Source organism: Salmo salar, chromosome ssa05 (genome assembly GCF_905237065.1).
Source record: "Salmo salar chromosome ssa05, Ssal_v3.1, whole genome shotgun sequence".
Lineage (NCBI taxonomy): Eukaryota > Metazoa > Chordata > Actinopteri > Salmoniformes > Salmonidae > Salmo > Salmo salar.
Window position 1 is genome coordinate 33,129,264 of NC_059446.1, and position 12,407 is coordinate 33,141,670.

The window sequence follows — 12,407 nt, forward strand, 5'->3', positions numbered from 1 at the left end:
CGCCGCTCAGATTAATAGAATCCGCCCTGTGTGTTTTGTGCTCAGATGAAAATGGCGTCCCGAAGCGATCGCTTTAACTTATCGCACACATGGATAACAAACTACAAAGCTAAAATTATATAAAAATGGATACCAACTTCAAGGATAACCCATAAAAGCCGTTCTACAGGACAACGTATACACCACAACAACCCAAGGAGTTATTTCAGTGGTACAGTGAAAATAATAGCATTTTCCCAATAGTAAGCTAGATAATGTAAGTTACATGGCTAGCTAACGGTAGCTAGCTAGCGGGCTAACGTTCCGTGAATGAAGTCGCTAGCTATTGTACATATTTTTAAGAAATGCCCCACATAAATGTAGCTTAACACGGCTATTGTGTTCGAACAGGAGACAACCAGACACACACATGTATTCGCGAAAGTTAGCTAGTTAACGTTAGCTAACAACATTCTGGCAGCTAAGGTTCACTCTAGTCTAGCTAGCCAGCCAGCTAACAACAGCGTCTGCTGCAAGTCGGTCAGTTCTGTACCATAAGCCAAGAACAACCATCTAACTCACTGGTTTTGTTGCAAATAAAATTCGAATTTGTTATTAAACATTTTAGCTGTTTTTGGCAAAAGAATAACGTTAGTTGGCTATCAACGTTATCGTTTGTTCCTAGGGTTACGGGGCGGCAGGTAGCTTAGTGGCATTAGTGGCATTGGGCCAGTTACCTAAAGGTTGCTGGATCGAATCCCCGAGCTGACATGGTAAAAATGTCGTTCTGCCCGTGAACAAGGCAGTTAACACACTGGTCCCCGATACGCCGTCATTGTAAATAAGAATTTGTTCTTAATTAACTGACTTGCCTAGTGAAATAAAAAACCTAGCTAGCCTATATTAGCAACGTAGCCAAATTAACGTTAGTTGCTGATAACCAGCTAGTTAGGAGTTACGCTATTCATCAATAATCTTGTCGCCAACTATTGAACTATATCATTGTTGGACCTATATTATATGGCAAACTGTCAATCCAAGTGCCAGAACTCTTACCGGTATTTTATCTTCATATTCCTAAAACTGTCTCATTGCATACCTAGGTTATGGAAGACCAAAACCCTCGTTACAGCAAGCGCTTGGTAAGTAGCTAACGTTATTTTTTACCAGATACGTTTAGGCATGCTAACTTAACCAATATACTTCTGGAGTTGGCCAAGTTGCACCATTTTGCAAGTGTACAATAAAAAAATATTAGTTTCCTTAATCAAAACCACTGTTGCATCGTTAACGAGCTCAATCAATAGATAGTGTTGCTTATTTGTTGGCATGACGAAATACTGAATGTGTGGGTTCAATGTAGGTTCAAGTACACTAGTGTTGTTCTACTTGAAAATGCTTACTCGTGCACCTTATATTAGGCTTACCTTTTTTGTTCTCGTGCAGTGACTAATTTATAGCAAAGGACATCATTCAGTAAAATGTATTTTATAAATCCTTTTTACATCAGCAGTTGTCACAAAGTCCTTATCCAGATGCCCAGCATAAAACCCCAAGAGCAAAGGACATGTATTCAGTTGTGACAACCCACACACAGCTGTAGAACCATTAGGCCATTATAAGGGGTGTGATTTTGTTTTCTCTACTGTCATTTAAAACAATCCATAGAATTATAGATAATAATGGAATGTTGTCTCGTGTCTTTCAAACTGTGGTTAAATCAAGATATGAGAATGGATCAGTCCAGCTGAGTAGGAAACGACATGCTTGGTGTTTTGAGTAGAGATAGGGTTTGGGGGGGTGTGTTGTTGTGCTGGACCCATCTGTCTAGCCAAACTATGAGAGCATAGGGGGAATGGTCGTAGTACGATAAGCCCCTCCTGTGATGCCCACACGGACCATTAAGTGACCGAATGACTCATCTGCAAATCTTTCTGTTATGAATCTTTATAGGGCTGGGCGATATGGGCAAAAAATATCACAATATGTTACACATTTTTTTATGTTATGTTTTTGAATAATAAAAGTTCAACATTTGCTTGGAGTTGTGCATGACCCTATTTAGGTTGGCAACACATACATTGTAAGTGATTTCAATGGGGCTTTCACCATTCTGATTGTGTTATGCTGTTCAATCAAACTTCAACCAAAAGTTGATCTCATTTGAGTTAATTTCCACACTGCCATGTAGGGCTGCATGATATGGGCAAAAAAAATGAGGCCTTATTTTTAACCAAATATTGCTATTTAAATCAAAACACTTGGGTGAACTGTTGAAATCATGGAAATAGAAGGATTATTCTAACTCTATAGTTACAATGTAATAGTGGGCACTTCGAATACAGTGTTTGACAACAAATGAAAAGCCAGGGAGGCGTTTGTATGATTAAGAATTATAATACTATCAGGATCTCTATGGAGGTGTAATTGTGACAGGGTAGGAACCAAAGTGTTTACCAGGGGGGTGGCACCCTATAATCTTTGGCTACATTAAATGTTTTCTCTTCACTTATTTGTATCAGATTTAGAAGATACTGTTGTACGAACAACATGCTGATATAGGCCTACACCAGCACTGGTATCGGGGTGTATTAGCTAGCTATGTTTGCTCTGACTGACTCAATACATTTATTAGCTAGCTAGCATTTGCGGCTAACACAATTTATTTTAGCCACAACTTGCTAAGAAAAGGTAAACTAGCTGTTTGGAGACAGAAAGATGCACAAACTAATAGTATAATTATAGAATGTTTGTGGATTTATATTAAGTTCAGAGTGGAAAGCAGCATCGACGTTGTCGTTTTATATTTTGGATTTTATATTTGTAAATAATATCATCTTTGAGAAATGAACAATCAGCTAAATATAAGCTAGACAGTCGGAGAATCGAAACTTCCCAAAACAATTAATTTAGCAGTATTGTTTTTATTATAATGTTTGAACAAAATAACATAGCATTAGCCATGGCCACATGCATAGAATTGCTGGAAATTAGCTTTAAAACGGCTAAATTCTCTCAGCTTCAATGACAGAATATTTACAATTGCAGGATATTAACTTAAAAACTGCAAGATTCTCTCAGCTTTATGGCAAAATGTGTAGAATACAGGAAATTTGCTTTAAAACTGAAACAATTTCTCTCAGTTACATGGAGAAATTTGTAGAATTTAAGGAAATTTGCATAAGTATTAAAACATTTCTCTACACCGCCAAGATGGGGGCCTCTAAAATTGTCTCTGAAGTCCATATGGACTGATTGGGCCCATTGCCTCGCCCACCACCTAAGCCCCTTTTTGATCCAGAAAAAAACCTACATATTGTTGCATCTGCTGCATTGACCATGCAGACCAAAGAGTGAACGGTCTGCAAATGATCTCGTGGTCGAGCAACAACAACTGTGCTCCTTGAGTGGAAGCAATACTGTTACATATGCATGGGAGAAAATTCATTCAAAGTGATACAACAAGTTGAGTTTCTGCCTTGTGTCACTAGCGTACGGGGACGCGGCGGCGCTACCAGGATGACGGGATCTCGGACGATGAGATTGAGGGGAAGAGGACGTTTGACCTGGATGAGAAGCTCCAGAGTGACAGGTTCAACTCCTACCTGGTTAAACACATGGATGGAAAAGGTCAGGTCAAACCACGCTGTGATATCCCTTAGAGGCATTAACCATGTTTCTCTTATGTTGTGATGATCCTGACCTGTTTATTTATTTATAAATGTTTATTTATTTTTTTAATCTGGCAAAAATCATGGCCCTAATTATGGTGTGTTCTATTTTTTTGATTACTCTTGGTGTGCCTACCCTGCATTGTCTATAACATGTTTCTCTGCAGACTTCACATTCGAGTACATCCAGAGGGAGGGGCTGAGAGACCCTATCGTCTTTGAGAAAAAAGATGGCCTTGGCTTAGAGTAGGTCACGCTTCTTTCTAATTATCTAACCGACCTTCCTCACTGCATATCTGTGCCTGGATAGAAATATAACAGTTGGTTAACTCTCTAATTTTCCAGATGTATTTAATAACCTCTCTCTTTCGCTCTCTTGCTCTCATTCTTTCAGGATGCCAGACTCTGATTTCAGTGTGAGTGATGTCAAGCTGTTTGTAGGTAAGGTCCAAACTATGAACACTATGAACTCACAGTTGCTGATTTCAACTGATTTAACAGTGACTAATTCTCCCTGCCCTTTGCCTGTCTCCCTCTCTCATAGGCAGTCGGCGGATGGTTGACGTTATGGATGTGACCACTCAGAAGGGCATCGAGATGTCCATGGCCCAATGGCGGCGGTACTACGAGACCCCGCCCTCGGAGCGAGATAAGCTCTATAACGTCATCAGCCTGGAGTTCAGTCACACCAAGCTGGAGAACCTGGTGAAACGACCCGCCTCGGTAAGACACACGCAAACCAGAAAAACTTGTCAGACACCTCAGCTTGAAAGATATACACACGTAACACCAAACTATCACATGGCAAGCTTGGGAGTCTGACCATTGTAAACGCTGGGCTATCACTTCCACAGAGCCCTGGACAGTCAGTGATGTATGTCCTTACTGACCTTTTCTCCCCAGGTGGATTTGATAGACTGGGTGGACAACATGTGGCCAAGGCATCTAAAGGAGAGACAGAGAGACTCAACCAACTCCATAATAGAAATGCAGTATCCCAAAGTGCAGAAGTGAGTCCCGTACATTTACATGGCCTTCCTTCCTCATGTTCTCAACGATACATTTTACCCCATGCAGTGTTTGTGGGTGGAAGCGTGAGTTGATTGAATATAATGCCTTTATTACATTGTTTCAGTGCTGGTTGATGTTGGATGTAAAGATGTATTTTCTTCCCTCTATCTCTCTCTTTCAGGTACTGTCTGATGAGTGTCCAGGGCTGCTTCACAGACTTCCACGTTGACTTTGGCGGAACGTCGGTCTGGTACCACATCCTGCGGGGGGGAAAGGTGAGACAACACCCAGGAGAACTAGAGCCTTGATGTGTCACATTTGAATCGCCACAGAATTTAATAGACCATAATTTATCCCTGACCAAGATGGCTGCCATTATCAGCACATTCTAGAGTTATGAAGGTTTAAGACATATGCCAATTTAGTATTTTATTGTATCTCTGTCTATCCCACTCTTCAACCCTGACCTCTGACCTCCTGTAGGTGTTCTGGCTGATCCCGCCCACACCCCAGAACTTGGAGCTGTATGAGAACTGGGTGTTGTCAGGGAAACAGGGAGACATTTTCCTGGGGGACAAGGCCCAGGACTGTCAGAGGATAGAACTGAAGCAGGGATACACCTTCATGATCCCCTCTGGTACGTACACACACACACACACACTGAGACGTACCCTTAGACACACCCGGACACACACATACCAACACAAACATAATCTAACCTCCCCAACTGTTGACGTCTAGGCTGGATCCATGCTGTGTACACCCCTGAGGACACACTGGTGTTTGGAGGAAACTTCCTCCACAGCTTCAACATCCCCATGCAGCTCAACATCTACAACATTGAGGACCGCACACGAGTGAGTACCGTACCCTACTGCACACTGTAACACACTACGGTACCGTAAGACTCTATGGCACCGTACCGTAACACACTACTGTACCGCACTACTGTATGTATGGTAACGCACTACCGTACGGTAACGCTCTACTGTATTGCAGATCCATGAGTTTGGATGAGTACTTCTTGATTAGGGGGAAAAGGAATTGTTGACTTCCAATATCTCATGTGTACTGCTGTACTTGTCCCCTCTCCAGGTCCCGGCTAAGTTCCGATACCCCTTCTACTATGAGATGTGCTGGTACGTGTTGGAAAGATACCTCTACTGCCTGACCAACACCTCCCACCTCACCCCCGACTTCCAGAAGCACTCGCTTGGCGTTGGTGAGTACACAATTTCATATTTTTTGTCTCATTTGTTTCCCCTCCTCTTTTCTCTCATTTTTAATTTCTGAGTTTATCCTTCTCAGGTCTGACCCGTGAAGACTCGGAGAACAAACTCAACGGCCACGTGAAAAACGGCACAGAGGAAAAGAAAGAGGGAGACGATGATGAGGAAGAAAAGGAGGAAAGTGAGACCAAGGTCAAAATGGAAGAGTCTGATGACGATTCCTTCCCCCTTCCTGGTGCCACTAAGCCGGAGGTGAGAGTAAACCTGACTCCCCTGGAGCTGGAGGGGCTGTGGAACCTGCTGGGGAAGCTGGAGGAGCTGCCGGCCCACAAAAAGTGTGTCCCCGCAGGCATCCGTAATGCCCCCGCCCTGCTCCATGACATACGGGTGGGTACAATACACCAGTCTAGAATATAATATATTATTTAGCAGATGCTTTCATCTATAGCCACTTACAGTAGTGCGTGCATACATTGTATGGTTAGCCCCAGCAGGAATCAAACCCACGATCCTGAGGTCGCAAGAGCCATGCATTACCAACTGAGCTACACAGGACGTGTCTATGGCTGCACTAGCTATATACATCAGTCTATGGCTACGTTTCAATATCCACACTAGCATACAACTTCCAGTGCATGGCCAATAGCTTCATTCTAAATGGTATGCTACTGTAGATTTTGAAATGGTACCTATTAGTATCCAGCTGTCTGCATCCATTTGTAATCTGCTCAGTCAAGTCTTGCATGTTTTTTTTTTATTTAACTAGGCAAGTCAGTTAAGAATAAATTCTTATTTTACAATTGCGGCCTACCCCGGCCAAACCCTCCCCTAACCCGGACGACACTGGGCCAATTGTGCGCCATCCTATGGGACTTCCGATCATGGCCGGTTGTGATACAGGGAGACATGACCCTGACATGGCTAATGTTCTGCTGTTTTCAGGCTCTTCTGGAGGAACACTGCAACGATGACCCCAAGCTGTCTTACACCGGAAAGCCCATCGTCAAGTGGCCCAAGAGGGTGAGCCAGAGAGCACATGCCTCATACACACATTCAAACATCCACCTAACATACAGGTGTCATACATTTACTCACCAGAGTTAAGGTCTCAACAACACAGGGACAGACTAACTTTCTAACTTTCCGGTCTCCTCTCCCCCCTCCCCAGCCCTCGTGGTACCAGCCCCCTCCCCCCTCAGTGGTATACCGTCCTCGTCTCGCCATGCCCCACAAGGCCGTGGTCCCTCGCCGTGCCAAGCCCACCTCTATCTCGGCTCTGAGACGGAGGCGCGTGCGCTGCAAACACTGTGCAGCCTGCCAGAGGAAGGAGTGCGGCGAATGCAACTTCTGCAAAGATATGAGGAGGTTCGGAGGACCCGGGCGCATGAAGAAGGGCTGCATGATGCGGCAGTGTCTCGCTGTGAGTAGCCAGCGCAGTGGCTTCCTACTCAGAGAGAGGGAGAGGTGTGTGTAGTATATTGACCCTGGTCTCTCCCTGTCTCCAGCCTGGCCTGCCTAACTCAGCGGTGTGTGCTCTGTGTGGAGCGGGCCAGGGGAAGCAGGAGTGTTCAGACGCAAGCCCCTCCTCCACAACCCTCATGGAATGCTCCAACTGTGCTCAGATTGCCCACCCCGACTGCATCAAGGTGACCAGGCCTCGCACTAGCAGATACATGTATAGCTGTACTACAATCCACATGGAAAATCCTTCTTGTGCAACATACTTCCGTTACACATTTTCTTTACAATGTATGTATCCCACAAAACTCAAATGGCCCTTACTGATGATTGAGGTGTTATAGCTGTATATAACAGTCCTCTGTGTGTATGGCAGGTGTTATAACTGTTGTTAATTCTCTCTCAGGTTCCTGGGGTGGGCAGGATCAATAAGGACCTGCCCAGCTGCTGGGAGTGTCCCAAATGTTACCAGGGCAAAGAAGGCCCCTCATCGGAGGTACCCCAACATTACTCTTCCTCTCCCTTTCTCGGTCTGTGTCCCTCTCTCTGTCTCTCTCTCTCTTCCTCTATGTCCCTATAAGACAATACCCATCTACTCTATTGATACCCGTTTAGTGATCATGATGATGCCCCCTGTCTCACTCTCCCTCTCGGTCTCAGTCATCCAGCAGTGATGAGGACAGCACGGCGTCTACAGGTTCTCTCTCTACGTCAAATCATGTCCACCGAGAGGGGTTAGGAGATGGGGAGGCAGGCGGTGGGATGAGGAAGGGACGACGCGGCAGACCCCCCCTGACGTCCTCTCTGTCCCAGCGGAGAGCGCCCCCTCCCTCTCAGCGGCTGTTACTGCAGCAACAACAAAACCGGAAGAGAGCTGGAGCGCTGGAGTTAAGACTCAGGAAGAGGGTGAGAGATAGAGAGGGGGGGGGGAGTTGCTAGAGTGCTTTTTGATTTTGGTTAGAGGTCTGTGTTAAAGCTCTACATCTATCGTACAATCATTCCTCACCACCAAGTAATCTCCTCTTAAACCTCTTCCTACTCTTTGTTGCAGATCAAACTGGAGCGCAGCAAAATCTTACAATCGGTAAGCACATGCAGTCCTATTTTAAAGCACAGTAATTCTCCAAACCAGTGCATGATTATTCAAACCCAAAGCACTGTTTAACCCATTTACCCATTATCCTCTACAGAAGCAGATGTTGTCTCTGGAGCGTTCTCCTAAGCTCCTGTGCTCCCAGGGTCTAGCCCACCTCCAGAGAGGGGTGTCTTCTCGCCTCCGCTCCCCTGTTGGCAGACTGTCCCGGGGCCGTGGGTCCTTCAGAGGCTCCTCTTACCGCTCCCCTACAGGGGCTCGCCTGCAGCCCCCCCAACCCTCCCTCAGCCTGGCCCCCGCAGGCAGGGGAGAGGGGCACAGGGAGCGAGGGAGTGGGAGAGGAGTACGGCTCAGAGGAGCAGCAGCAGGGAGAGGAAGAAGAGGACAGAGACACGGAGGAGCAGAGGAAGAGAGTGATAGCAGCAGTAGTAGCAGCAGCAGCAGCAGCAGCAGCAGTAGTAGTAGTAGTAGTAGTAGTAGTAGTAGTGATGAGGAGAGGGAGAACGGCGTGCGGACCAGACGGAACAAAGAGAACCGACCACAGAGACGAGGAAGCGGAGCAGCCAAAGAAGATGAGGAAGAGAGTGAGGAGTCCAACCAAAACGGAGAAGAGATGGATGAAGACTGGAGGGAAGGAGGACAGGCACAGACGGAGCCACCGGTCCTCGTAGTGTCGGACCTTAGCGACGACCTCATGAAGGGCTCGTATCTCACAGTAACCCTACAGCCGTCGAGGGCCAAACGTGATCCGGGGGCCATTGTCCCGAAACTGGAGGCTGCAGTCGCCCCCCGCCCTGCCCCTCCTGGCCAGAGTTGCATCCAACGCAAGAACCTGGCCCGACCACCCCTCAGGAACCACGCCCCAGACCCTTACGCTGCACCCTCGCACTCAGACACACACACACACACCAGGGGCAGCAGTACACACACACGGGGCTCCCATCCAGACGAGAGGAGAATGAGGCCAGGCAGACCAGAGAGAACAGACAACAGCGCTTCCTCCTCTCCTGTTCCTCTACGCCTCCCTCTGTCGGCTTTACAGGATGGGGGGAGGGAGGTGGCGAATGGAGGGAGCGAGCCGGGCTGTGAGAGGGAGGTGTGGGTATCTGTCTTCCGCTACCTGACTCGTACCGAGCTCTGTGTCTGCATGGCTGTCTGCAAGAACTGGCACAAATGGTAAGAGACAAAAACAATTTTTAATGCATCTTATATACACACACACTATGAACGTGTCTGCATGCGCAAGAGTGTATAGGAGCTCGATAACCAATTAAAACGTGTGTGTGTGTGTGTTCTCGTGTAGGAGCTTGGATAAGAGGCTGTGGATGCGGATCGATCTGAGCGTGTCTAAATCCATCAGTCCTCAGGCTCTGTCAGGTATTATCAAACGCCAACCAGTCACCCTGGACCTCTCCTGGACCTCCATCTCCAAGAAACAACTCACCTGGCTCATCAACCGCCTGCCTGGTACACACAATACACACACACACAGACATGCCACCAAACATGTCCTCACACACTTGGACTACTACTCACTCTGGAGATGTAACTTATTCTCTCTCCGGCTCAGGGTTGAAGGATCTCATGTTGTCTGGCTGTTCCTGGTCTTCAATTTCGGCTCTTAGCTCGCCCAGTTGCCCCCTCCTGCGCACACTGGACCTTCGGTGGGCCGACGGGATCAAAGACGGACAGATTAGGGACCTGCTCAACCCACCAGGTGAGACAACACATCCCGCCCCTTTCCTCCACCGTTTTCTGTTTTGAGTTAAATACTGTTTGGATAAATCCCTTGTCATACCAAATGAATTAGCTGTGTCCCGCTGGAGTCCACAGCAGACAGATATTTTCTCTTTTTTTCTCTCTTCCACTGCCTTCCTCCTGTCACCTCTTTCTCCCTCCCTCTCCCTGCCCTAATTCCTGTCCACCCCTACCCCATCGCTCTCTAGGTTGTGATAACCGCAGTCAGCTGAGGAACATGCAGTCTTTCCGTCTGGCGGGGCTGGAGATCAGTGACTGTACTCTGAGGCTGGTGATCAGACACATGCCCCTGCTGACCCGTCTGGACCTATCCCACTGTGGAGGCCTCACTGACCAGTCCATCAACCTGCTCACTGCTGTGGGCTCCTCCACACGCAACACACTCACCGAGCTCAACCTGGGGGGTAAGACTTGGACTCACGAGTACACAGCCACAGCTGAGACTTGGAGCAGTGCACACACACAATTGTGACTAGTACTTGATATTGAGTTGTTGTTAGTGTTGAGCCCCGGTCTCTCTATCTCCCAGGCTGCAGTAAGCTGACAGACTCGTGTCTGCGGTACCTCCGCCGGCTTTCCTGCCTCTCCCTGCTGGACCTGCGGGAATGCAAGAGTGTCTCCCGCAAAGCCTGCGAGGCCTTCATCTCTGAGCTGTCTGTCAACACCCTCTACTGCCTATCTGAAGACAAACTGATCCAGAGGATATCCTAGAGCCCGCCTCCTCTGTCTGGGACAGGGGATAAAGGGAGAGGTTGGGGACATCTGTGTGACAAGAGAAAAGACTGTTGGACAGGGAGGCTTAAAAGCACCTGCTGCCTCCTTCTGAAGGAAGCAGGAATGGGAAGCACTTAGTTACTGCACACTTAGTGGGAGCAGGATTTCTTTCCAGTTGTGTGTGTGTGTGTGTGTGTGTGTGTGTATATATATATATAATTTTTTTTTACTGAACCAGACAAGAGACTCAGGAGTTTGAGTTTAGGCGCCTACTCTGCATGATGAAGTTGGCGTGGGAAATGGACTCCATGATATGTGGAGGGGAGAGGTTAGGCGGGTTCTTATGAGGGTGGCAGGGGATTGTGGGGGTGGGTCAGTCATCCCAGATGGGGTTCTTCTCTTCACCCTGGGAGTTCTAAGGCTGTCTTTACTCAAAGGTGTTGGCTGTGGACTGACTAACTCCTCCAGGAGTACTCTGGTCAGGTCGCCCCACCCTGAGACAGAGGGGCGCAGACAAGGGATTTGGGGAAGGTGCGAGGGCAATCGATATGGTGACCAGACCACTCCTAAATAAGGGCGGGGTATGAATGAAATGGGGTGGAAGGGGCGGAGACAGGGTAAATGGCGCGATCTCAAACAACCGTTAGAATTCAGGTGCTATCACTCCCAAAACTTCCTGTTTTGTACAAATATCAGTCTATGACAACCGTCTCTATTCTAGGAAATACCCCTCATCCCACTTTGATGCATTTTCTGTTTCCCATGGATAAAATGTGAGTTCCCTTTACAGTTTATTTTTACTTGTTAAGACTCAGTGTATAAATGTAATATTTGCTGTCATTATTCTGTCCTGTTGCCCTTCAGTCTAGTGCTTCTGAGGGATCCTTCTTTCCTTCCCACCCTGCCACGTCTAAAAAAAGAATATAAATATATACTTTTGTGTAAATGTGTTTCCCTCTTTTAGATGACAAAAAAAATCCTGTAGCATTGTAATTATTTTCAGAAGCTTTTTTCACTTAATTTGTTATTAAATAAATTAAAAATAGAAAGTGAAAGGTTAACTGTGCCAGATGTATGTGATTTTTGGGTTGTTTGGCTGCTGTGTGCCGAGATTGTGAGAACGGGGACCACAAATGCACTCTGCAGAACCTCATGTCACAATGGGTTAATTGATAAAGAATACTTGAGTAATATGGTACATAGCTACTTGTCTTAGCCCAGTGATTTACAAATCTGAGCCTGGGGATCTTATCTACAGGTTGTGCAGGCTTTGGTTACGGTGTCAGGTGATTCGCAGTGTACATGTAATACCTATTTTTTTTATTGGGCGCAAAGAGCCCGTGGTCATCAGCTGGAGATTCTCACCATTGCCCCACAACTCTGCTTGGCATCTGGCATCAGAAGTGGGGATATAACAGTTGTATTCCCTTCAATGATTGTATGGCAACATGCATCACGCGCCTTTCCTTCCTCACCCACTCCAGCTGCTAGCAA

General features: G+C 46.7%; 1 protein-coding gene and 1 long non-coding RNA gene across 4 annotated transcripts; one reads left to right on the forward strand and one right to left on the reverse strand.

Moving 5' to 3' along the window:
- Nucleotides 1-9: 9 nt before the first annotated feature.
- kdm2ab (lysine (K)-specific demethylase 2Ab) lies at nt 10-11,974 on the forward strand. 2 transcript variants are annotated; one of them, XM_014199569.2, is made up of 23 exons: nt 10-211; nt 1,083-1,121; nt 3,471-3,609; nt 3,818-3,896; nt 4,045-4,091; nt 4,195-4,373; nt 4,554-4,660; nt 4,843-4,936; nt 5,145-5,298; nt 5,403-5,518; nt 5,757-5,883; nt 5,970-6,277; nt 6,833-6,910; nt 7,059-7,310; nt 7,396-7,536; nt 7,755-7,844; nt 8,009-8,254; nt 8,400-8,432; nt 8,539-9,617; nt 9,745-9,908; nt 10,012-10,158; nt 10,388-10,603; nt 10,729-11,974. In XM_014199569.2, the coding sequence occupies exons 2-23, from the start codon at nt 1,086-1,088 to the stop codon at nt 10,908-10,910; spliced, it is 4,014 nt and encodes a 1,337-aa protein (XP_014055044.1). In that variant the 5' UTR covers nt 10-211; nt 1,083-1,085; the 3' UTR covers nt 10,911-11,974. The 2 variants fall into 2 exon arrangements, with proteins under 2 accessions (XP_014055044.1, XP_014055045.1); XM_014199570.2 differs by having other exon boundaries at nt 23-256.
- LOC106604677 (uncharacterized) lies at nt 2,884-12,387 on the reverse strand. Of its 2 annotated transcripts, none has more exons than XR_001328716.2 (5): nt 12,279-12,387; nt 9,978-10,100; nt 4,776-4,921; nt 4,541-4,595; nt 2,884-3,584 (listed from the first exon to the last, which is right to left on the reverse strand). It is a non-coding gene; the product is annotated as an uncharacterized lncRNA (long non-coding RNA). The 2 variants fall into 2 exon arrangements; XR_001328717.2 differs by having other exon boundaries at nt 12,225-12,309.
- Nucleotides 12,388-12,407: the final 20 nt, after the last annotated feature.

Bases quoted from the DNA above. Each gene is read 5' to 3' on its own strand.
- kdm2ab (XM_014199569.2), top strand. From the start codon at position 1,086: ATGGAAGACCAAAACCCTCGTTACAGCAAGCGCTTG. The intron at 7,311-7,395 runs GTGAGTAGCCAG...CCCTGTCTCCAG, and splicing joins TGATGCGGCAGTGTCTCGCT to CCTGGCCTGCCTAACTCAGC. The intron at 10,159-10,387 runs GTGAGACAACAC...ATCGCTCTCTAG, and splicing joins GGACCTGCTCAACCCACCAG to GTTGTGATAACCGCAGTCAG.